Source organism: Clarias gariepinus, chromosome 11 (assembly GCF_024256425.1).
Source record: "Clarias gariepinus isolate MV-2021 ecotype Netherlands chromosome 11, CGAR_prim_01v2, whole genome shotgun sequence".
Taxonomy (NCBI): Eukaryota; Metazoa; Chordata; class Actinopteri; order Siluriformes; family Clariidae; genus Clarias; species Clarias gariepinus.
In genome coordinates this window covers 16377286-16402956 of record NC_071110.1, presented here as the reverse complement: position 1 = coordinate 16402956, position 25671 = coordinate 16377286, and the positions used below count along the sequence as shown (strand labels likewise).

Here is a 25671-nt window from a genome sequence, read left to right as displayed (position 1 = left end):
CAGCAAAAGGTGAAATTTGTTTCTGACTCTAAAGCAGAAACAGCTAAACACAGAACAGTTATTTAGGTGGATATTAAGAGGGTCTGTTTGATTCAGAAAATTTAAAGTAGAAGAATCCACGATAACATTTTGCACTTTGGCCTTTTTGTGTGTGAAGTTCTCATACCATAGATTTAGATGAAGAGGAATTTCTTTCTCTTCTTGGCTTTCTCCTGCTACTCTGATGCCTGTCCAACACAAGAGATATGTTCTTACCACTTTATCTCTAAAGTATTAAGTGGCATATAATGTATCATATTTTGGTATATAATGAGGCATATAATGTATTCCATTTAGAAATGGGTAAATCCTGTAATTGTAGAAAACAAGATTTGTATTTTTATGCTAGTTTAAAATTTAATCTGCTTTTAGTACAACATTGTCAATTATTTCAAGTTTAGTCCTTACCTTGGAAGGTGCTTGATCCCTGACATACTTGACAAGATCAAGAACAATAGTCCAATAAATGCAGCCATAGTGATCCATAATATTATAACAATAACATCTAAAATAAATCAGAGAAATGGCATTTTAGATATTATGATAAACTTTAAGAATTGCTTACAGGTATTACATTTCAGATACAAGAAGAACCCACATCTGTTATATTTAAGTTTACTCGCATCCACAGGTACAGGATCCACATAATCATAGTAATATTCATATGTCCATTCATATGTTGAAGAGTTGGTGGATTTTTCCATTGTCACTGGCTTCACTGAAAGAGTCTGAAAAAAAAAAATCTACATGCTGTGTGGTTCCATTAAAACCTACTCCCATGAAACCACTGTCAGACTGTAAGGACATGGTGTGAAGGACATGAACTGAGGATGAAAGAATGACACCGCTCCCCCGGGACTGACATTTGTGTCAATTATTTTCTATGTGAGTGGTAGAAGATATACAGTACTGCAAAAAAGTCTTGGGCCACCCCTTTTTTATATTAATTGAAAATAAAGTATGTAGAATAAATAAAATAGAAACAATTCTTTACTGGGACAGGCTGCAAAGTTCTATGCCTTAATTTAAATGTTTTTTGCTTGAATGATTCATAGGTCACTGTGTGGCTTAACAAACAAAAAAACGTTCTTCAGAAACTGGTCAGGTACAGGCACTGGACGGAAATGAAAAGCCAAAATCTTTCCAAAAAAATTAGTGACAAAAATAAAAGTCATTCTGGAAGCCTGGAGAATTATTCCTCAAGACTCTATTAAAATACAAGACAGTCAGTTTTTTTTTTTTTTTTGGCAGTCGCAAAATATAAATAAATGAGGGATGGCTCATGATTTCACCACAGTACAGTATATTTGCTGTATATGATAAACTGTATAGGTTTACCAGTCAAACATTTGGGCACACCTTTAAATTCAATGGTCTTTTCTGATTTGTATTTCTTTCTACATTGTTAAACAATCCTGACTGCATGCAATTATTTGCTTTGAACAGTTGATATTGAGATGTGTCTGCTACTTGTCTGAGGGAAAGCAACTTACCACTGAACTTACTAATAACCAAACATTTCATTGCAAATTTTAGGGAAGCCCAACCTTTCCATCAAATCTTAAAGGGAAACTCCATTGGTTTGTTTATAAAATTACTCTTAATTACTTTGGCACACTTGTAATCAATTAATACCAAACTAGAGAAAATGTTTATATTCCCTGCACATACAGGTCTAGACTTCTACAAATGTATATTGTCTACTGTCAGCATTCTCTTCTATGGTGTAGTATGTTGGGGAGGGAACCTCAAAAGCAGAGATGCAACATGATTAAACAAGGTAGTTAGGAGTTAAGGAGCTGGTTCTGGAAAGGAGGACCTTGAACAAAATGCTGTCCATCATGTCCAACACCGCTCACCCACTGTACCAAGCAGATGAGCATCTTTAGTGGTAGATTTCTATTACAGAGCAGCTCTACTGACTGACTTAGGAAATCCTTTGTTCCCAGGGACATATGCTGGGACATACCTCCTTACGGTGCCTGTGGATAGGATTGGGGTGACGTGATAGTGATTCTTGGTCATGATAGTCCCTTTAACCACTAACAATTTGCGGTTATACATACATTATAGTTATGTATATAGTTACTCCTTTGTACCAGACCCATATTTATCTACTCATTATTGCCTATATTTGCACATATTCATCTCATTCTTTACATACATGTATGTATATACTGTATATTTTATATAGGCCATCCATCCGTCTTGGAATGTCTGTAGGAGACCATTGTGTTTATTCCCATTTTTTTTTTTGACAACTGTGGTAGGACCTACCTGTGGTAGGACTCAATCACAGGGAGAACATGTGAACTCCATGCACACAGACCCTGAGGCGGGCATCAAACTCAGATCCTGGTGGTGCAAGGCAACAGTGCAAACCACTAACTCACTCTGCTTCCATTTTATATATTATATTGTTTTTCTCTTCATTTATTCTCTTCAGTCTTCTTCTTCTTTGTCTTTCGGCTGTTCCCTTTTAGGGGTCGCCACAGCGAATCATCTGCCTTCATCTAATCCTATCCTCTGCATCCTCTTCTCTCACACCAACTAACTTCATGTCCTCTCTTACTGCATCCATAAATCTCCTCTTTGGTCTTCCTCACAAATTTATTCTCTTCAGGCATTTCTGCGAAAGCATAGATCATCTCCTAAATGTACTGTATACTTTTTGTTTTTTTGACTGAATGCTATACATGATTGTCGATTTGCAAAAGTCTATTGGGTAATTTTTGCTGTCTGTAAGATTAACAGGTAACTGTGATTAACAATTACACTGACATTGGGTGACAAAGGAACACCTGAAATGGCAGCTTATATAAATCATAAAGTTAGTGTATTACTGAAGTAAACAATACTGTCAGATAGGTGTTTTGTAAGTACAGAATTGAGAAATAAAATTTGTATAGTATCAAATCAAATCAAATTCAAATTTTATTTGTCACATACACAGTCATACACAGTACGAAATGTAGTGAAATGCTTATACGACTGCCATTGACCCTTAAAAGAGAATTAAACTTTACAAATAAGAAATAAATATGAATAAAAGAAATACGATAGAAAAATTAAATAGAAAAAATTAAATTAAACTAGGAAAAATAGAACTAAAAATAAAAAATTAAATTAAACTAGGAAAAATAGAACTAAAAATAAAAATAGAAATATGATGTACAATGAATTACATCTCTCAATATCAATCAATTATTATAATTATTAATTATTATAATTATTAATAATTATATAATATATAATCAAGTATCAATTATTGATTGAGTGCCTAACACAAAAAGACTCAAACAGACGCAAAACATTTTTGGAATTATCCACTAGGTGGACACAGTACGTTTATTTTTTTATTTATTTTTGCCAAAGTGAAGGCGAAGAAGATAAAGATAAAGACCAATGACGCGACGAGCACTTCCCCTATGCACTTCTACTAAGCAGTATTGCGTCACTAGACGGGGAAAGAAAGCGGTTAAGGGAACGGAACAGAGTGGCTATTGTATTGGATTAGGATACGGTCTGTGTTTGAAACGATGTGCCGCCCTATCGAATGTCGTCGTTATGATGCCTTTTTACTCTTCCTGCGACTGTTTGTTGTTTGAAGTTTCTTTTAATGTACTTACTTTGGATACTTTTTAATGTTTTTTTTTGTGTTTAGTATAACGTGGAGTGCTTTTAAACAATCGGATGGCTCTTTAAAAGACTTTGACACGTTTGTTTATACTGACTACTTTTGATAAGTGTACATTTTGAGTGCGAGATTTTCGTTAGTGTAAATCCCTACGCACATCTAAAGAGCTTTTATACTATCAGAGAGTAAAGAAGGACTGAAGCAACACTGCTTGCTCTTTGTCTTGCCATGGCGGAAGGAGCGTCTATTTCTAGCGGAATCAGTCAAAGTTCTTTTACCTCTCGGGTGAAGAAAACAAACAACGGCAGTGTTAGTGTGAACGTGCGACGAAACAGCCGACAAAGTCACAAGAAGGACATCTACAGTCGGGTATGTAGAACGGTCCGAGTTCATATCGGGTGAGTTGCTGGGTAGTAACATTTCGGAGAGTCTGGCCTTCGCAGAACCAGCGGGTTAGCGTCCTGCTCAACTTCCCACGTCAGTCCACGTATATTGCGTTATGTTTCACGCCCGTTTTCCGACAAGTCCTGACCTGCGCAGTGATAAGTTCAGAAAGTTCCTTCCCATAAACTAAACACCTAGACGTTTTGGGTCATTTAAATGACAACAAGGCAACACTGACCCAGACAAACTCGCTCCCACAATGCGAGCTGTGTGTGTTCATTAGTACCGGAGGATAATCCGCGCCGAGTCAGATCTGAAGTGTTGAATCAGTTGCGTCCGTTTCACAAATCGATTTTTCTTTTTTTCGATTTGGATCATCGTTTGAACCGATTTCTTTATGTGCACATTTACTACAAGGTTGTGTATTTCGAGAGTCTGGAATATGAGAATTCACTTTTTTTTCTTTTTTTTTTTTTGGATCAGTTGCTGTTTCCACCTGTGCACAAAATGTTAAAACATCATTACTCAATCTCAGTTAAAGCACATCCATCCATCCATCCATCCATCCATCCATCAATCAATCCATCTAGAAACCTCTGTAGTCCAATTAGGTGCTGCATACAATGGTGATATTTGTATTTATTCCCATTTAATGACTAAAAATGGGAATGGGAACATTCATTCATGCACTACGAACAATTTGGGAATGCCAGTTAGCCTAATTTGCAGGCTTTTGGACTGGGAGGAAACTGAAATACCCAGAAGAAACCCACCATACACACTCCATAAAAACAGACTGAGTGGGCATGGAACCCGGACCCTGGAGGTGCAAGGCGACAGTGCCTGCCAGTGAAAGCACAAGTAGTCACCACTCATAAAACTTTGTTTACAGACTACCTCTGATTCAGATGAGCTTCCGGTTCTTTTGCTGTTGCTTTTTTATATAATTCTATTCTTGCTAAAAGATTTACTTTTACTTGCAGGTTGTTCTGGAGAAAGTTCTGGGTATCACCACCACCAGCAACAGTGGCTTGGCCTGTGACCCTAATACAGGCACTGTTGCGTACCCTGCAGGGTAAGATTAAAACTGACGGGACTTTAGTTTTACATAATGCTTACATTTAGTGACTGGTATTCCTAGTATTGGTATTCTGGTATATTTAGTGTTATTCTGTTTCAGATGCGTCATCGTGGTCCTAAATCCAAAGACTAACAAACAAAGCCACATCTTTAATACATCAAGGTATGTTAGCAATTTTAGTCTTGTTCTTTTATAAGTATAGGAATTTGCCAGTAACCTTTCAATTATAAAATCTTATTCCTGAGGCTTTGTGTTTGTATTAAAGTTGGCTCTTTGCTGGAGCTGTAATTTTGGAATTGTTTGTGTAGTACATGATCGGCAGTAATTTGGGGAAATACAACTGGAATTAACATTGCTGTATAATATCATTAAATACATTTTAATTTGTTTGGTTTATTTCTGGATTTAAGTTGCTCTAATCACTGCTGACTTGTATACTAAGAAAAGTCTTGTGCTTGGCCAGAACTTTGTTTCTGATTTAAAATATCAGTAATATATAGAGTTTAAATGATAATTAATCAGAACACAAAACCAAGTGTGTATTTTCTCATGTGCATTAACTGATTTTGTTTCAGTTTGATAATTTATTAAAAAGTAATGTAAAAAGGTTGTGTTTGCATGGAAGTATCGATAGCAGCCATCTACAGTTAATCACTCAGTAGTTAGTCAACGAAGTGTTCTTCTAAAACTAAGCTAACAATGTATTAAACACACCTAAATTTCTTAAATAACTCATTTATCCTGGTCAAGGTTGATGTTAAAATCTACATTAAATAAAAAATATATGTAAACAAGGACTATATGTAGTTAAATAAATATAGAATACCTTTTTTCTTAAGTTTACCAAATTATTTTAAATAAATATTCTGGCTAGGGTAATGTAAGACTTATTGTTTAGTAGAGCTTACTAAACTGGCTATACATATAATGTAATATATTATTTTTTTTATTCCACAGAAAAACCTTCAGTGCATTGGCATTCTCACAGAATGGCAAATATTTGGTTACTGGTGAGGTAGGTAGCTGTACATTTTTAGAAATGGAAGAAAAAATAATTCTGATAATTGTTAAAAAAAAAAAAAAAAAAAAAAAAAAAAAAAAATATATATATATATATATATATATATATATATATATATATATATATATATTATTTAAATAACTTATGACATACTGTGATGTACACAGTTTTTACATAATTGTGAGTGATTTGTAATCTTTGTTTTTGTTAAGTGGAATATGTAATTGTCTATAAAGTGGTTGTTCAATGTATAAATATAATTTCTGCTGTGTTTTCTTTCGTTTTATTTGTCTGATTAGAGCGGTCACATGCCATGTGTGAGGGTGTGGGATGTGGCAGAGCGTACACAGGTGGCAGAGGTCCAGTGCCACAAGTATGGAGTAGCCTGCGTTGCTTTTTCTACCAACAGCAGCTACATCGTGTCTGTAGGATTTCAGCATGACAGAACTGTCAATGTGTGGGAGTGGAAGGTTAGTTTAGTAAAATTTTTATCAAATTGTCAACCTTAATTTCACAACTGGTCTACTTATCCTATTTTATTATTATAATCTTTTTTTTAGCAAAGGAAGTAGAATAATTTTGTAAGGGATACAAAAATACTATTTTAATATACCATTTGCATTTTTTTCAGTTATTACTATTTCTTTCTCAGTTATTACAGTTTCTTTTTAGGTGTTTTTGTTTGTGTGTAAGATAGCCGTTCTCTCATTATTTCCTTTACTAAAATTTGAGGAATCTTTGACTATGGCTGCATTCGTTTATATTTGTGCCTGTAATGGAAATTGTGCAAGTGATGCAATTGGTTACGTTGCTTTGTTGATCCTGCCCCATTGGTGATCTAATTTAAGTAAAATTTGGTTATCAGGGCTTATAAAATTTACCATGCCAGAGACTATGAAACTCCAAAATTGTCTGGGATGGAAAATGTGATAGAGTTTTAATCACCCTGATGCGATAGGAGATACTTAACCTGTTAAATACTTTTACCATGTGATCATTATAATCTGTTTAAAACCTGTTTGATACAAACAGTTTTACCCGCAGGGTCATAGTTATAAAATGAAGCGATAAATATTAATTATCAAAACCTTTACGCAAACCCTTTAAAAATCAAAAACATTTGTTTTAAGAAATTTATTCCGTGTCTGTCATGAATGTGTGAGACTTTACCACCTTTTGAAAGATTTAAATTAGCAGGTGCAATTTAATGTGCAATATAATACAGGATAAAGCGGTATAGAAGTTGAATGAGTGAGTGAGACAATGATGGATGTAATAAAAAAAAAAAAAGAAAAAAAAATGACTAAGAGTTTTTTAAATGTGATTATGATTGGAACAGAGCAAACAGATCATCAGAAAAGCTAGTTAGTTAGTATCATGATTTTATAAAAGTGCAAATTATGATTTTTTTTCTATACATTTTTACAATCCTAAACAAACAAAAAATAATAGCTTCTACACACAGGATGCTGTGCTGTGTAAATAGTTTAGAGTGCACCACCTTTAGGATTTTATGTAAGAATCATTATGCGTAACTGAATCGTTTATTGCTTTTGTGTTTTGCCAGTAGCTACATGCATTAAACATTTAGTGAAAGATGACTTTATTTGTCAACTATGACTTGATTCTTTTAGGATTTGTGTAAATAATAACTGCTTTCTTTTACAGAAGGGTACTGTTATTGCATCCAATAAAGTGTCTAGTCGTGTGCTGGCTGTCTCCTTCTCTGAGGACAGTAGCTACTTTGTCACTGCAGGAAACAGACATGTGAAGTTCTGGTATTTGGATGCCTCCAAGGAAAGACATGTAAGAAGAATAATTTCATTGTTAAATTAATAAATTGTGGAGTAACATACAGCTAGTCATTATTAAAAGATGTTTAATGATCTAACGGCTGGCTGATGTTATATTATTCCTACGGTCTGATTTGAACTGACTGCGCAGAATTTAGTAGACAGATGTACAAAGTCCTTTCTTTGTAATTTGTTGAGGAATCATTTTCACACATGAATTGGCCACTGTTGAAAGTCTTTGGTATGTGTTGGAAAATTCCAGACAGTGGTGTGAGTCTAATCATCAATACAATATTGGTCTATCAATTATTGTAATTCTGGATGGAAATAAATGCAATGACATTACACAAAATTGATGAAAAAAAAATGGCATAACGAAATGCACCATGTGATCAAAGCTAAAGATGATTGAGTAAGATATTAATGTTTTTGCTCAGGCATTATATGATAAAACTAAAATTGGTGCATATAGTTTCACATGCCTACAATTTTAAAATGTACCATTACTATGTGTAATATTTAAATGTTTTTTTTTAAACACAAACTCCGGAAGGTTTGCTGTTGAAATGTTCATTTTATGTTGTGCATGGGTTTGCTCTTAGGTAAACAGTACAGTGCCCCTGATTGGTCGATCAGGCTTGCTAGGAGAACATCAGAATAGTGAATTCTGTGATTTGGCATGTGGTCGTGGCACTATGTCAAGTAGTACCTACTGTATCACCCATACTGGTCTTCTGTGTCAATTCAACAGCAACCGGCAGCTGGATTTATGGGTTGACCTCAAAGTAAGTCAGATTGAATAGAAAAACACTTAAGGCCAAAATATGGTTCAGATACATTGTCATTGTTCGATGCATTAGCCATTGTGATAGTATTGGATAATAACACCTCATTGCAAATTTGTTTAAAATTCTTTGGTTTCTATTGCAGACATCTTCAGCACGCTGTTTATCTGTGAGTGAAGCTTTCATTTTTTGCGGCTGTGCAGATGGCATAGTGCGGGTATTTAGCCCACAAAACCTCCATTATATCACCACACTGCCTCGGCCCCACTATCTTGGAGTGGATGTCTCTCAGGGCATGCTGCCTCGGTAAGAGTCTTCTTTCAAGCTGTATAGATCAGACTATAAAGGTTCTATAATTGTTCTAGCTCTTTATGTAGATGGATAATACTATCAACAATCTAATTAGCCACAACTGATGATAAGTTATATTTTCCTTCAAAAACAGTGCATTCTATAGTCGGTGTTATAGGTTTAACAAGCTAATATGTTAAACCTACAACACATAACAGATGATGTAAAGGAGATGATGTGCACACACAAAATTAATCATTAAATTCTGTGGGCATTTGTGTACATACTTTGTCTACTGCTAATGTTGTGCAAGAAATGTTGATTTGTAGTCGCTTGACTTGGGAGGAACTCTAAAGTTGAGGAGGCCTCCTTGAGTTCCTGAGGTGAGGGGGTTGGAGGTTTAGAATGATGAGTTACAAACCTCATTTGATATACATGCATTTAATCACCCAATCACAATGACCACTAGAAAGCTTCCTAGTTTCAAGCACCATGTTAAGCAGTTTTGTGTCTCTTGACTAATCATGGCAAATATTTCAGTGTTTCCATGTATAGAGAAAACTTGTGTATTGACAGTTGCAATGTAATAGCAAGTTGAATTAGATTGATATATGAAATATTAAAGACTACAAGAAATGCATCTGTGGTTTTTACAGTAAGAGATAATTGTGGAACTGTTTAACCTGATTGATTGATTGATGACTGCAAAATGCCAATTGTTTTTTTTCCATTCTTGGCATATAGGCCAGAGGCAGAGTATCCAGATACTTTGGCCCTGACACATGATCCTGTAACAAGCCTCCTGATGTGTGTATATAATGACCACAGTGTGTATGTTTGGGATATACATGATCTAAAAAATGTAGAGAAGGTCTACTCTTCCTTATACCACAGTGCTTGTGTCTGGAGTGTTGAGGTACCTTATTTTAAACCAATGATGCATGCATTTCTTTTATACTGTTATCATATACTTTTTTAATGTACTACTTTTGTATTTCAAATATATGCATTTGTCTTTTGTCACTATTGTTAAAATTCAATATTGCAAAGAATTTTTAGCATGGCACAGTCATCGTTTCTATACAAATTAACCTTATTTTTAGACCTACCCAGAGTTAGAAGCTGCAGCCTTGTTGCCTGGATCTTTTCTTACCTGTTCATCTGACAACACCATTCGTCTTTGGAACAGTGATTTTCAGCAAAACCAAAGCTCTAACATCCCTAGCCAGGTATGTACCCTACAGTCTTGTGTGGTATTCTCTAGAAAGTGTACAACTAATAGGTAATATATTCAACATAATCTTATTGCCTGTGTATTTATTTAAGAATTTGGTGAAGATTGTATATGTGGATAACGACACTGAGCACCTTAAGATCCCGCCAGATAAAGCAGAGGGCAACCAAGATGGCAAATTTGGAATCAGAGTCTTAGCAATCAGCCCTGATGGGCAGCACCTAGCCACTGGAGATCGCAGTGGAAACTTACGGTAAGCCATATATTTAAGTGATAATAATAAAAAATATTTGAGTTACCTTTTTCATCTTGTCAGTATGTTTCTGACATATGGATGTATAGTTTGGAACAGTTTAATTCATTCGGCTAGGAAAATATTGAAACTAGGCCTTATTTACTGTCTGGTGGCTTTTATAAATGTCTCTCAGGGTCTATGGACTTCAGTTCATGGATGAACTTTTGAGGATTGAGGCCCATGATTCTGAGATTTTATGTCTGGCCTACTCTCCAACAGAGACTGGTAAGTTATTCTTTTATTTTACAACACATTTATTAAAGTTAAACATTTTCTGGTAGAAACAAAACTGATTCTAACTTACTCAAACTATGGTTTTGGAACTGCATAAATCAGTCAACATTTAACATTATGGAAAAAAAAATTTTTTATTAAACCTTGCTAATAGTGGAGTTAATGTTTTTTTTTCCCGTGTGGTGCTTTTTAAAATGCCTTGTTATTTGATGTGCCTCTGCTTGTTGTGACTACTAACCACAACAAATACAAATATTATGAGGAAGTGGCTAGTGCAAGCTGGAAAAATATGCTGACAATAAGTGGTGTCATATTTGATATGTTCTGTTTTACCTATATAAACTAGCACAACAGATCATGAACCCATGTATCCTTTGAATGTGATGCACAACAGTGGGATTGTTATAATAATTAAAATAATATGATAATAAAAAGCTATAGACATTCCCTCCAAGAGATAAGGGATTTCTTTGATTTCTCCTGCCTGGGTTAACTTTAATCTGCATTCTACTTGCGAGTATGATTTAATGAATTTTTGCTTTATTTCATAAACGCCAAGATGTATCTATGTCTCAATGCATACATGCATGTAATATAATTAAAGTGAAAATCATATATTCAAAATTTTTCACACATTTCAAGCTTCTTTTTTTTCTTTGGCTCATTATGGCTTATTGCTGAATATGAAATAAAAAAAATACAGTATCTCAGATAATCTAAAAAGGATTTGCATTACAAAAATATCTGAAAAGTAAATAGAATTACTTTTTTTGAAGTATTCAATTTTTTTTACATGGACTGTCTATGTACATTTGTATACTCTGACTGTATGTGTGTATCTATAGACTGATAGATTATAAATAATGACATAATGATGTTAAGTCACATAGCTGACCTTTTGTCCCTTTAGGAAAAATTATAATTTAGCTTAATATAGGTAATATAATATAATTTAGCTTAATATAATATAGTTGATTAAGTTATTGTGTGCAATAATTATTTTGAATTGTAGCAGATACTGTTTAGATGAGTGCTTGTATTCACATATCGGAAGATATTGATTGCTAAAACTGACCAGTGTTTTGTTTTAAGCTATTAAAGAGTCCACTTTATCTTGCTACGTCACTGTTAAGTTAGACCTTTCACAGTTTTAATTATAACTGACTTCAGAAAGTGTACTACTTTAGTTAAGGTACAAGCTGAAATATTCACACTCTTTAAAGCTGATTACCAATAAATGTGTTGCTGTGCAGCCATTATGTTTTATTGTATATACTGCTTACAAGGGAAGCCTGTAATTGCATAGGAAAAAAATAATATAAATTATCCAATCTCATTTTCTCCCTTAGCTTTAGATTTGAATCTAATATATATATTTTTTTAATTAGGCGTTCATCTATTGGCCTCAGCCGGTCGTGATCGGCTTATACATCTGTTTAATATGGACAAAAGCTACAGTCTTATACAGACTGTTTATGACCATTCGGCATCTGTAACTGCAATGAAATTTACAGGTAAGTTGAACTTAACTGTTTTTTCTTCTTTTCTTTCTTTTTCAGGTTGTGTAAGCATGAATTTAATTGTTACAAATTGGTTATAAAATATGTCAATAAAATTCATCTTTGTAGGTGTAGGGTCAAAGGTGTCCATGGTAAGCTGTGGTGCTGACAAGAGCATTTACTTTCGCTCTGCTGAAAAGGTACATAGGTCAAGCTTATTATGTGGAGACTTTTTTTTTTTTTTATGTATCTTTTGTCATGTGAGATGATATTATCTTTGTTTTGCTTTAACAATGTCCCATGGATGTCTCATTGCAGACTTCTCAGGAGCTGCTTTTTTCAAGGTCCCATCACGTGGTGGAGAAAAGTACATTATATGACATGGACCTGGACGCCACACTCACACACACTGCCATTGCTTGCCAAGATCGTAACATTAGGTTCTGTTCGACTCGGTCTGAAACAGTTAAATGAATTAAATAGGTTTAAAAAACTAAATAAAAAATCTTTATTTGCTTGCTATTTTTCAGAGTTTATAATGTGAAGAGCGGCAAGATGAAAAAGTGCTTTAAAGGCTCCTTGACTGATGGCCCAGTGCTTAAGGTGTGTAGTAGGTTGTGAGATTTATAGAATAAAAGAGCGTTGGGGAAAAGACCCTTTTATATACCTCTAAACATGTCAGCATTTACCTTGACACTCCAAGTGCCAAATAGTCATTACTGAATTCTGAAAATTCAGTAAAGAATTTGAGGTTATTGAGGTTATTGTGATGTATTTATTTATTTTACACTGAATTCAGCAGCTTACAACTTAATTTACCACTGAATTATAATACTGTAAGGCTTTTTGACTGAAAATAATAATGTAATTACTGAAAAAAATAATGAGCTTTATTGTTGAATGAAGTATACTATTTGCCACTGATTAATTAACAGTAAGTGCTGAATGACCTGTTGAAAACAGAAGGGTGTAGTCTCTGACGTTTGCATTGTACTGTACTGTACTGTACACTGATCAGAACCTGACTAATATTGTTCAAGTCGACCTCGTGTTATCCACAGTTGTTACCCATTAAGGAAGCTGTGGTGCACATCATAGCCATCATGAACTTTTTCAGCAATTTGTGCTACAAAATGTTACCATGCACATCATTGATTTTGGGCACTTATGACCTGTCACTTGTTCGCCAGTTGTCCTTATTTGGACCACGTTTTGTAGATACTAACCTCTGCATACCTGGAACACCCCACACGAACACAAGGATTGCGCTGCTCTGACCCAGTCTTATAAGCATCACAATTTGGTCTTTATCAAAGTCACGCAGATCCTTAAGTTTGTATTTGCGTGGCGGCTTTGCTCATTTTTTTGATGACTAAATCAAGGTGTTGTATGCATATCTCGTACAAATAAAAGACTAGCTGGCAGGAGCTTGGCTCCATAGTGATTCATTACCGTTTGTTTGGATATGCTATGACAGGTTTATAAATCAAATGCAGATTTATTTCATTCTGTTCGTTCAAATCACACTGTATCACACTGAGTTCTTTTAAGTAATAGTGCATATTATTAATTACTGTATACTTTCAGGTTCAACTAGATCCTTCCGGGATGTTCTTGGCCACCAGTTGCTCAGATAAGAGCATCTGTGTTTTTGATTATGAGACTGGAGAATGTGTGGCAACCTTATTTGGGCATTCTGGTGACTTTCTTTCTTGTCTTTAACAAAAAAAAAGTTTACCCTGAATACTTTTGTTCGTTTGGTTATAAAGTTTTCTCTCTTTCATCTTTCTGTACAGAACTTGTGACTGGCATGAAATTTAGTCCAGACTGCAAGCATTTAATCACTGTCTGTGGCGATAGGTATGAACCCCTCATGTCCTCTGGTGCTCTTTCTTTTCTTTTTAATTCTTTTTTGCTCTCAAATAAGGAAGTTGTATTAGTTACTTGGTTTTATGTGATATTACTTGAAGTGAACGTGTTGGATAAATGAATGTTGAATTTATTACCATTAATTCCTAATTGTATTAAATATAGTGCTGTATTTGTCATACGAATACAACACAGTGTTTTTGTGTACTATATTGGACCCTTTAAATGCAAAGGTCAATGTTTTAATTAGTTTCTTTCTGTTGGGTGATGTGTTTGATAGCTGTGTATTTGTGTGGCGGCTTTGCTCGCAAATGACTAACTTGATGCGAAAGAGACTGGCAGAGAGGAAAAGGAGAGCAGGAATGAGGAACTTGAACAGAGTTGCTTGCAAACAACAAACCATTAGGTACTGCTCAGTACAACTTCCTACTTACAATGCATTCCTTTTTAAATGCTGCTACTCTCTAGATAAATGATCACTCGTGTGTACCATGGATCTAATGTTGTTTAAGGATAACATTAAAAAAGGGTTCTAGACTAATTGTCTTTTTGCCATTTTCTCGTAAAGGAGAGAAACCTACATTTCTGTACCATGCAGTGCAGTGGCTCAGCCAAAAGAGGGAGAAACAAACAGCTTGCTGGGGGAAAAGGAGGATCCTGATGATCCCAAGACACCGGCCAGGCTGGACACTACTACAGGTTAATGGATACAATTTTTATTTTAAGGGTACTATGTGTATAAGGGTTCACAAGTCATGGGTCAGTATGTACCTTGATTTTAAATTAAGGTTTACTGTTTTGTGTACAGTAAATAAAAACAAAACAAACAAAAAAACAGGATTTCTTTTTATTTATTATGAACTTATGTAAATAAAACTTAGGTTAAAGCAAAAAATTAAGCTGACCAACTTGCTAATGTAGTCAGTGATATTATTACGGGTTAAAGCCGACATACAATTCTGCCCGTCTTTCAGCAGAACTCTGTCTAACTTATCAATACAAAAATAAAACATTTTGTAAGGATGAGTATCTTGCACAGGTGGTGGTGTAGTGGTGTCAGCACTGTCACCTCCAGGGTCGGGGTTCGATTCCCAGCCAGGCTCGTTCCATCTCTGTGTGCATGAAGATTGCATGTTCTCCCCGTGCTTGGTGGGTTTCCTCCCACAGTCCAAAGATATGCAGGTTCGATTAATTGGCATTCACAAATTGCCCATAGTGTGTAAATGAGTATGTGTGTGTGCCCTGCAATGGTTTGGCACCCTGTCCAGTGTTCCCCGCCTCGTGCCTTAAGTCTCCTGGGATAGGCCCAGGTCCGCGCGACCCTGAATACAGGATAAAGCGGTCTAGAAGATGAGTGAGTATCTTGCACCTTGTTTGCACTAAGTTGTTGCTCTTTCTTCGTCAGCCGAATACACTCCCAGTTTGGTAATTTCAAAGAGAATCATGGGTGAAAAATTGAAAAGTAGATCGGATAAATTTCTGATTATTTTTTTTTGTTTGTCTTAAAACGACTCCAGTGTGTTAAAATCCACTTATACCATTTCAGCGCTGCAAAATATTAACTAATTCCAGTAAAAATATTCCGTTTAGTTTTCTAACATTTTGATTTTATTTATGTGCAGGTTTAACTTTAGGCAAATAGCAAAGTATTGCTAAAGTTTCATTACATTCTGTCCAGCCAGTTTTGCGTGATGCAATGACAAAATCTGGCTGGACAGACACACAGACAGGAAATTTTCAGGTCCTCCAATGTCTAAAATGCAAAGATATTCACTTAAATTCTGAGCAATGTACAGACAAAACCTTTTTATCTAGAATTAACTCGTAAACATGTACAATCTTATCATAAACGGTGGCAAACATGCTGTAATTTCCTGAACACACAAGGAATGCACATAGATGCACCTTTACCTTTTTTAAAAACATGTCTATACATAGTCATGTTCAAACGTTAGTACATTCCCCCTCTTTAATATCATTTAATTTTTTCATTTTCAAATCAACCACAATGAACTGAAGCAACCAAAATGCTTGAGACTGATAGTCATACAAATAAAGATTACGTTAAGTTATTGCTACTAAAGGTGATTCTACAAGCTGCTGAATTATGAGGGGTACTTACTACTGCCTACACACTTATTTTTGAATCAAATTATGAAAGAAAATTAACTTTTGCAAGATATAAAATTTTTAAAAAATTTATAAAATTTTTAAGATGCACCATATATGTAGTTTTAGGGAACATTTAGGGAAAATAAAAGAAATTAAAATCATAGGACATTTAAATTAGATTAACTGAATTAATCAAGAAAATCAGCCCAGCAGTAGTTTAAAAACAACAACAAACAACTGTGGTTTCAGTACACAAATCGTTTGAGTACTTAATGTGATTCATACAATATCTGCTCTGGTGTTCTGCTATTGTTGCTATAGGTTTTTATTGGTTCTTCTCCGGTTGGTTTAGGTTTAGCTTGGCTTAGCTTGATATAAATTTTAAGTATTGATTTAAATATATATTTAACTCTTATTACATAAATGTAACAAAATGTTTATATATATATATATATATATATATATGACTTTTATTTCTTTCTACATTGAAAAGGAATGCTGAAAGCGTCCAAAAAATGCATTAATCTCCTTTGAACAGTTAATAGTGAGACGTGCCTGCTACTTATGCTCTGTAAAGACTTCATAACGCCTCTAATCTGAGGTGCTGTTAATTGGGTTTTTGTCAGGCTGATATCTCTAAATGAACTTCTCGTCTGTGGCAGAGGTCTGTGTGTGTATGTGTGTGTGTATATATATAAAATGTTTGAACTGCTGGCAACAAAAGTAAGTACACCCCTAAATGAAAATGTTCCAACTGCGCAGTTCAGACATTAATGGCTGTGTGTTGAGTTATTTTGAGGGGACACCATTATACAAGCTGTACACTGATTACTTTACATTCTATTAGAGTTTCATATCTTTAGCGTTGTCCCTTGAAAAGATATAATAAAATATTTACAAAAATGTGAGGGGTGTACTCACTTTTGTGAGATACTGTATATAAATCTGATATTTTAGTTTTTTTTTAATAGCAGTCCCTTGGTAATTTTGAGTCAGATGTGTATCGATTAACCAACGATTTTATTTTGTTTCAATTTATTTTAGAGAATCTGGATATTATCATGCCACAGACCAATGGCCGGCTCCCTATGTGGGCTCGAAGATTGGTATGTTTGTTAAACTGCTTTTGTTGGAAAAATATTTTATGAAAAAATGTGTTACCAGAGCCGACATGTATAAATGATCTCAGAGAAAAATAATACAGTCCTTCAATGCACATGGTTATTGTTGACGTGTATATAAAACCATAAAGGCAATCAGTGCCAGTTACTGCAACTTTGTACAAAGATCATCTAAAATTGTGATAATGGAAGCGTTTAAAAGAATTTTTATCACTCATCATAATGTGTGTAGGGTGCTGGAGTTGGGAGCAATAGCAGTGTGGACCCAGAGAGAGTTCCTCAGTACCAGCCACAGGGACGCTGGGCTGCACATGCTGATCCATTCGCTATTCGATCAGTACTGGAGACCAGGAGTCTTCAGCTCCCTCTCTCTGACACTCCCAGACAAGCAGGAGATAATGAGGATATATGTGTAGAAGATAAGGAGGGACAAGAAGTGGACTTTCACCCTCAGAGCCTTGACAGTCTTTTAGATGAAGAACAAGTGGGAGGTGATATTGATGAAGAAGAGACTGAAAGGGTTTGTAGTGGAGAAGTTAAATATTAAATTTCTTGTATAAAATTTTATATACAAGAATTTTATATATACAGACCATATCCTGTCTTCAAAAGATGCATACATGTTTATACACCTACACAAGCATAACCTACTTTTGTGTGCATGTTCCCTAGATGTCTGAACAGTTTAGTTCTGTCCTGCAAGACACAGACTTGCAGTATTTTAGCCCAAACCTCAGCACTTCAGAAATCAATGACTATGCTCTGTACCCAGCCAACAGCACTGCTCTGTCCACCATAGGAGAGGGGTAAGTCCCTTAAAACAGCTTACAGACAAAACAGTCATTTAATTTATTACTCTGATTTTACAGAGTACACAGTACTTTCTAATTGATAAAAAAAATACTGATTTGTTTTTTTACTTGCTGCTTTTTTTTATCATTTGAAATGTATACTCCATAGAGGTACTTTAAAATCCCATTCTTTTTGCCAAACTTTAACAGTCATAATACATTTTGATGTCATGATTTTGCACTGTAGTGACACTTGTTGATACTGTATATTCCTGACATACTGGACAGAGTTACATAACTAACTACTTCTGATGAACATTCCTGTACAATTGTTGTAGGGAGTTTGATGTGAAGGCACTTTGTGAAGATGTCGAAATTGACCCAGAGGAAGAGGAGCTGAGTCCTGATAGTGCCTGCTCAGCTGAGAGTGACCCGGCGCATAGTGACCAGGCACATGACCGTGAGTTACTAACACACAGTCATATAGTCAGTGTTGACACTGCAGATGGATGCCTACATCAGTCTACATGGGAAAAGTCTTAACGTGATAATTCTGTGTAATAATATATTTTTAAACTAGTGCCATTCCTTATAACGTGAAGCTTTAAATCTATTATAAAAAAACTTTTGATTACTGATAAATGTATAATACATAGTATAATGTACATTTGTTTGAATATGTTGTGCTTTTTAGAAGATACCGACTCTCTCAGTCAGGCCAGCTCCATGGGGAGTTCTGGAGTGGAAGAAGAGGGAGAGGAAGATGAAGAGCCTGCAAATCTCCTGCCCCAACACTATGACTCTTTAGCAGGGGGAAATAATGGTACTTCTGCATTCTGACTAATGTTTCAGTGCCTAAGACTATCTGTTGTTTTAAACCATATTTGTTTCAGTATTTGTTTCACTTTTTAGGTCCGGGAGTTGTATTTTTTGTATCAAAGATAGCATAGCATTTTAATTTTCTCGTGAAGCCAAAGAAGCAAAGATTTAGTAAACTTTTTATGATTACTAGAATTTATCAAGTATGATCATGAAATTAAAATGGTTACTTTAAAACTTTCTTATTTTAACTATTTTCATAGAAAAGTTCAATACAGACCTTCGCAATCTGCAGCCTTCCAATGAGAACTTCCTCAACCCTAGGCTAAGCCTTTCTACCCGTTTCCTCTCACGCTTTCAGAGCCGCATACGGTGAGTGAAAGAAGTGGTTATTTCTGAACTTCTCAAAGTTCTAACCTTTTAATTATGCAAACCAGTATTTAGGTAGATTTAGTGCAGTCAGCTAGTTGTGCAAGTTTTTTTTTTTTTTGCTTTTGGGAAGTTTAGGGTGAAGGTCTGAAATATATTGATTATATCTTGAAAGTTTAATATTTTGTCTTCTTGTTTCTGCAGTGGTACTGTGTCAGGAAGCAGTGGTATGTGCAGACCTGGAGTTCGTCTGCCTAGTATTCCAGATGAATCCAGCAGTAGCATAAGGGAGACAGAGGTATTGTTTGTGTGTGCAGGTGCAGTATATATGGGTATGCATGGGTGCGTGTACTGGAATTGGACACTTTTGCCTTCAGAACCGCTTACCGTGTAGATTTAACAAGGTTTAACAAGAAACATTTCTTAGAGATTTTGGTCCACATTGAGATCATAGCATCACACAGTTGCTGCAGATTTGTCATTTATGCATCCATGATCTCCTGTTCCACCGCTTCCCAAGGTGCTCTATTTGATTGAGGTCTGGTGAATGTGAAGGCAATTTGAGTACAGTATGCTTATTGCCATGTTCGAGAAACCACTATGAGATTATTTTAGTTTGGTGACATGGCATGTTAACCTGCAGTCATAAAGGGAAGAACATGGTCAGCAGCAATACTCGGGTAGGCTGTCTCATTTAAGCAATGCTCAATTGGTACTGGAAGGCCCAAAAGTCTTCTAAGAAAATTTGCCCCACATACAGTACACCACCACCTGCGTGACCCATGATACAAGGCAGGAGGATATACATGGATACACACACACACATAAAAAAAGGATTTTGGGCTTTTAAAATTAACATTTCATATTGTAAGTTTTGTCTTTCACTTCTCTTTTTTTTTTCTTTCCAAGGACAAGTCACAAGTAATTCGCAAGACCTGTAATTCAAATGCCATGAGATGTGATCAGATGAAAAGTGGTAAGTTCTTTGTTTTAAACAATTACTTGTGTGGCATTGACTTATTTTTAAAATGGCCAATGCTTAAGGTTTGTAACATCAATTGTGGTTTCTGACTTTTGTTACATTTGGTCCACATGTTTTTTCAGTTTTTATAACCAATATTTTTGTTTGTTCTTTTTATAAATTAGGGGAAGCTTTCATTTCACAAAAGGATGACAATGGTGATCCAGGCATATTTGTCCCCAAACCTGACGTGACTTTCGATAACCCAAAATTCACCTGTCTGAGTGACATGGATATTACCAGTGCCAAGACTGAATCTACTAATGAGAAAATCAGTGTGTCTTCTGAGCAGGGAAATAATGGATGTGAGAGGCCCCTGAATACCTTGTTTTGTAATAAAGACCTTAGGGTGATTGAAGATGGTAAGGAAAACCTTCCTCCTCAACAGCCTCTTGCCTCAAAGACACATTCTCAAATTCCACCACTTACTCCGGCAACTCCTGCTCTGCATAATCTCACTGCCTGCACTACCATCCTCCACTTGGACCCGTCTTCCCCATTACCATCTGGTGCTTTGAAAAGCCAGGTGGAGTCTATTAATTCTTTGTGTAGACAGGACATGGTGAGTCCAACAGAGATGATGTTACTAGAAAAAGAGAGCCAAAGGCAGATGCCCAAGATGTCTCACAGACTCCCATCTAGCCTAATGAAAACACCAGTTAAAGACAGCTCTCTTGTAACACCAGGAAAGAATTTGGAAAATACACCATCCCTGGCTCAATGCAACACATCAAAATCAGCAATACCAGTGCACTTACTAGATGAACCCAACCCTGTAGTCCCAGGTATTGTGTAACTGTAAATTTGTGTTATTGTAAATTACTTACAATTTTTTTTTAGCCAAACTCTCTATGCAAGTCTGTTGTTTTACTCTTGCCAGACTTTCTGTAATATTAGCAATTAAGAAAAGACTTGAAACTGACGGTGTGTAAACAACAAATTAATACTAGGGCTTAAATTACAAGTCCAAATTTTTTGGTGAGTTTCTGCGTACTTTGGTTTTTTATGTTAAGGCAGAGTCATTTATATTGTGCACTGTTGTATCCACTGTTTATTGTGTTTTTTTAAAAGTTACTTTATTGTTTTTTGCAAGCGACTTACAGTGCATATGGGATTATGCAATATAAGTCACTAACATACGATAATAAATACATATACACTAAGTATTAACTATGTGTGTAATTCAAAAACACTAACGGCATATTTAGAAATACTTCCAGGATCCACTGATTAAAAGACGGGGTTCAAAACAGGTTTATGTTGTGCTGGACAAGTGTGTTCAGTACATTTGGCATGCCTTCTGAAACCCTTTCTTGACAGACTATAAATTCCAGTTTTAAGAGAGATTAGAAAGTTAGGTGTTTGGATTTTCTAACTTATAGATATCAAATCTCAAATTGAATATTCCTGATTAATGTTGGTGAATTGCTACCTTTGATAATTTTATTGATGGATTTGATTTGATAAATTTATCCATTGTTAAATTATAATTCTTATGACGGTGTCATTAGACATGACAACTTCTTAGCAGTTATACAATGTTATACTTGTTTTTATTTACACTTTTTTTATTTATACTTTGTTATATTTGTCTTTGCCTTTCAGATGAGACAATAAATCTGCAGGAATGTAAGGAAATTGTGAATGGCCTCCAGCACACCATGCAGAAAGCAGCCAGCGTTTACAGCAAAGTGAGTTAAACCTCTTTGTAGGACATTTACTAGGACAAGTTTATATTTTCCATGTTCTTGCTCTCATGATCCCACTATTTTAAATAAATCAAGTAGAGTTTTCTCTCAACTGTCCCTCTTGTTTTAAAACATTTCTCTACATTATCTTAAACAGAATAATAATAGGGGGGAAAAACAGTTCATAGTTTGTTTTAATCATATTGCTACTTGTTTTGGTTTTTGAAACAAGATTTTAAGTCGTATTTGTAGGAATGGGAATCACCAGTCACCACCCAATATATTACTATGATACCTATGTATCGATTTAGTTTATACTGTATGTATCATGATTTTATAAATAGCCTTATTTGATTTTTTTTTTTCAGATTTTGTTACAATTTTAAGACCTTATTTAAAAAAATAAGTTTTAAGTACAAGTATACTTATTTGAAAAATACTTGATCATAAGTAATTTAATGTTGCTCATTTCTTATAACATTAGTTTTTTCACTTAACCAAGTGTGGCATTTAAACAATACAAACTAAATTAAATACAAAAGTTTAACATTTCACTTTAAATTAATTAAAACAAACAAAAAAAAAACTACATTTTACTAAGCAGCAAAATATTTTTTATCCCCTTTATATCATCTGCCATAATTATTTCTAAACAAATTTAACCTCCAAAGTCCACTTGCTGGATCAATACTTGCTAAAAAGAGGTCATATTTTTACCCGATGTGCACTCAAAAGGTGAATGAAAAGGCATGAATCAGCAGAGCAGAGCTTCTTCTTTTTTTTTTTTAGTTTATTTCAAAATCTGTAACATAATACTTAATTATGATTTGTAGGCCTTATGTTTTTTTAAACTTTTACAAGAAGTCAGAAGGTTACTCCTCTGGTTACCTACCAGATGAGACAAATCATGTGATTAAGAGAATTTACTTTTTATGCCTCCATCACTCAGTGGCATATAGATTCTTTTTTGGGGTTGTCTCTGTACATCATTGTGTCCTTGCCTCTGTACATCTATCCGAAGTTCCCATTAGCAGAGTATCTTTTTAGTCCAAACAGGGTCATGGTCCCAGCAAGGTCAGATATTTGAGTTTTTAAAATATCTTTCCTATTGTTTGAAGTATGTTTAAGTTGTGTTGTATTAGTAAGAAGGACTAGGCTGGAGCCCTCATAAATAGATACAGCTTTTGAGGAATTAAAATGAACAAAATATGTGAAAAATGCAAATAATGCCATTATTATTACAAACTAAGGGTAGTAGCTTCATTGTCCATGCAACAATTTTTCTTCTGCATACAGTTGCAGGACATCAGTGAGTTGTCAGAACAGCAGACGCAAATGAAAAGCATGCTACAGGAGGCCTTTGGTGGGATTCTACGGGAGCTTCATGCTCTTTGTCCCCAGGATCAGAACTCGGCTGACCTTCCACTTCCAGAAGATTCTCCAGGTCGTCAGCTTAGAGATGATCGTGCTATGGCCCTTCTAGAGAGATACTCTGAAATGCTACTGTTGCGTATGGCTGAAAAGAAGGTGAACAATAATTGAGCTATCTACATATGGCTCAGTATGAACAGTTAATTTGCTGCAATTATTGTCAGAGCTGATGCTTCCTTGTCTGTTTACGCATATGTACTTAATTTTTGCACAAAATCGAGCATATTTTGTTTCCTTTTCTTGCGTAACTGCTTTAATTAATTGCAGTTGTCTTCAGTATTTCATATGTCCAGCCTTTCAGTTCAAAGCACTGGTTCGATTTTTGGTAGCATTTGTCACAAATTATTTATTATTGTAATTTTTATTTTTTTTTTAAAGCAATACCCATTGCCCATTGCGCTGGGTTTGCCTAATTCTTATTTTTTTTATTCCAACCTTTCAGAAAGCTTTTTCACCCTTGTAAACTACAAATGGGTAACAAATTAAACAAACAAACAAAAACACTGTCTTATTAAGGTGTTGGGCTGTCATAAGAAACTTTTATAGCATTTTGGTGCAATAATAGTGATGATATGGTACGTCATTATTTCATTTCAAGTTGAAACAGTATTATTCCAGTCGAGTACTCCATAAGAGACATACCTTTTCCTTTTAATAAGATCGTTGCAGTGTTGAGTTTTTGACTTGTTTGCTTTATCACATTGGTGATTTCACTCAGTCACATCTATGCGTTCTGCTTTCTGTTGTCCCTGTTTTAAGGACCGTTGCACAAAAACCTTTGAACTGGTCACATTGTTTCTTTCTTCAGACTGCAGTGTCAGTGCTGCAGATGTATTTCTGAGTTGTGCTTTGGCTTTGTTTTTATTGACAATTTTATTAAAATATTTGTAAAAACTTTTAAACAGTTGACCTTTTAATAAATAATAAAGAATTTTTTTCTTTAATAAAGAATGAGATTTTAATGAATTGTGTGCTTTGCTACTTTTGGGATGTCTGTTTTTTGTTTTTGAATTCCAGGGTCAATTTTTGTTTACACAAATAAGCTGACACTGTTGCACTTTTGGTTCTAATAAACTGCCCAGGCAAAATGAGAAGTGCACACTTTTGATTGCTTTAGCTTTGAATACAGTATGTACTCACCATGTACAGAGCTATATTAATTATTGTCCAAGATCATGTATTGATGACAGCAGAATCAAAACAGTTTGTAAAGTCTTCTCTAGCATATCCCAAAGATTTTACGTCATGGCCAGTTCACAGGTGAAAATGGTTTCTTGTGCTTCTAGTACCACTCTCTCAATTTCTACCTGATGATCCTTAGCAATGTCCTCTTAAATTATGCCCGAGTTATTAGAAAGCTTCCATTGATCGGGCAACCTGGTCATTCAGTACATTCAGATAACCAAACAACATTTAGGCAACAAAATGAAGTCAAGTCTAGTTGTTAAGTTGTTCTCCCTGTGATTGGCAGATTTCCTCCCACAGTCCAAAGACATGCAGATTGGGCTAATTGCCTGGTGTGGTTGTGTGCTTGTGTGTGCAGGTTAGGCTAATTGGCGTTCCCAAATTGCCTGTAGTGTGTAAATGATTGTGTGTATGTGTGCGCCCTGTGATGGAATGGCACTACATCCATGGTGTACCCTGCCTTGTGCCAGAAATGTTGGACTACTGAAAAGTATGAACATGTACAGCACTCAATACTTGTTTGCACTCCCTTTGCATTAAATTACTGCAGCAATGCAGCGTGGCATGTAGGTGATCAGTCTGTGGCACTGCTGAGGTGTAATGGAACCCCAGATTGCTCTGATAGCCGGCTTTTAGCTCTTCTGCGTTGTTGGGTCTAGTGTCTCATCTTCCTCTTCACAAAACTTTATAGATTCTCTATGGGGTTTAGATCAGAATCTAAAATTGGGCAAATTAGCTGGCCAAACAAGTAGAGGGATATCATAGTTCTTAAACAAGGTATTAGTGCGTTTGACAGTGTGGGCAGGTGGCAAGTCCTGAAATAAAATCTGCATCTCCATAAAGAGAGTTATAGAGCCGAAGTGCTCTAAAACTTCCTGGTAGATGTGTCTCCTCTCTTCCTCCAGACTCTGGGATTTCCACATGAAATGCAAAATTTTATCTAAAAAGAGGAATTTAGCCCACTGAGCAACA

At 35.3% G+C, this 25671-nt stretch overlaps 1 protein-coding gene across 1 annotated transcript; it reads left to right on the top strand.

Annotated features, from left to right (window-relative positions):
* Nucleotides 1–3579: 3579 nt before the first annotated feature.
* On the top strand, nt 3580–24444 carry wdr62 (WD repeat domain 62). The gene is made up of 31 exons (XM_053507353.1): nt 3580–4045; nt 5044–5135; nt 5241–5303; nt 6099–6156; nt 6462–6632; nt 7831–7968; nt 8558–8740; nt 8886–9046; nt 9776–9947; nt 10135–10260; nt 10358–10518; nt 10694–10785; nt 12183–12308; nt 12423–12493; nt 12612–12733; nt 12824–12896; nt 13881–13992; nt 14090–14153; nt 14443–14568; nt 14731–14861; nt 17319–17380; nt 17628–17915; nt 18068–18201; nt 18525–18646; nt 18881–19009; nt 19269–19377; nt 19579–19672; nt 20284–20350; nt 20521–21180; nt 22001–22086; nt 23380–24444. Exons 1-31 carry the CDS (start codon nt 3905–3907, stop codon nt 23623–23625), a joined length of 4380 nt encoding a protein of 1459 aa, XP_053363328.1. The 5' UTR covers nt 3580–3904; the 3' UTR covers nt 23626–24444.
* Nucleotides 24445–25671: the final 1227 nt, after the last annotated feature.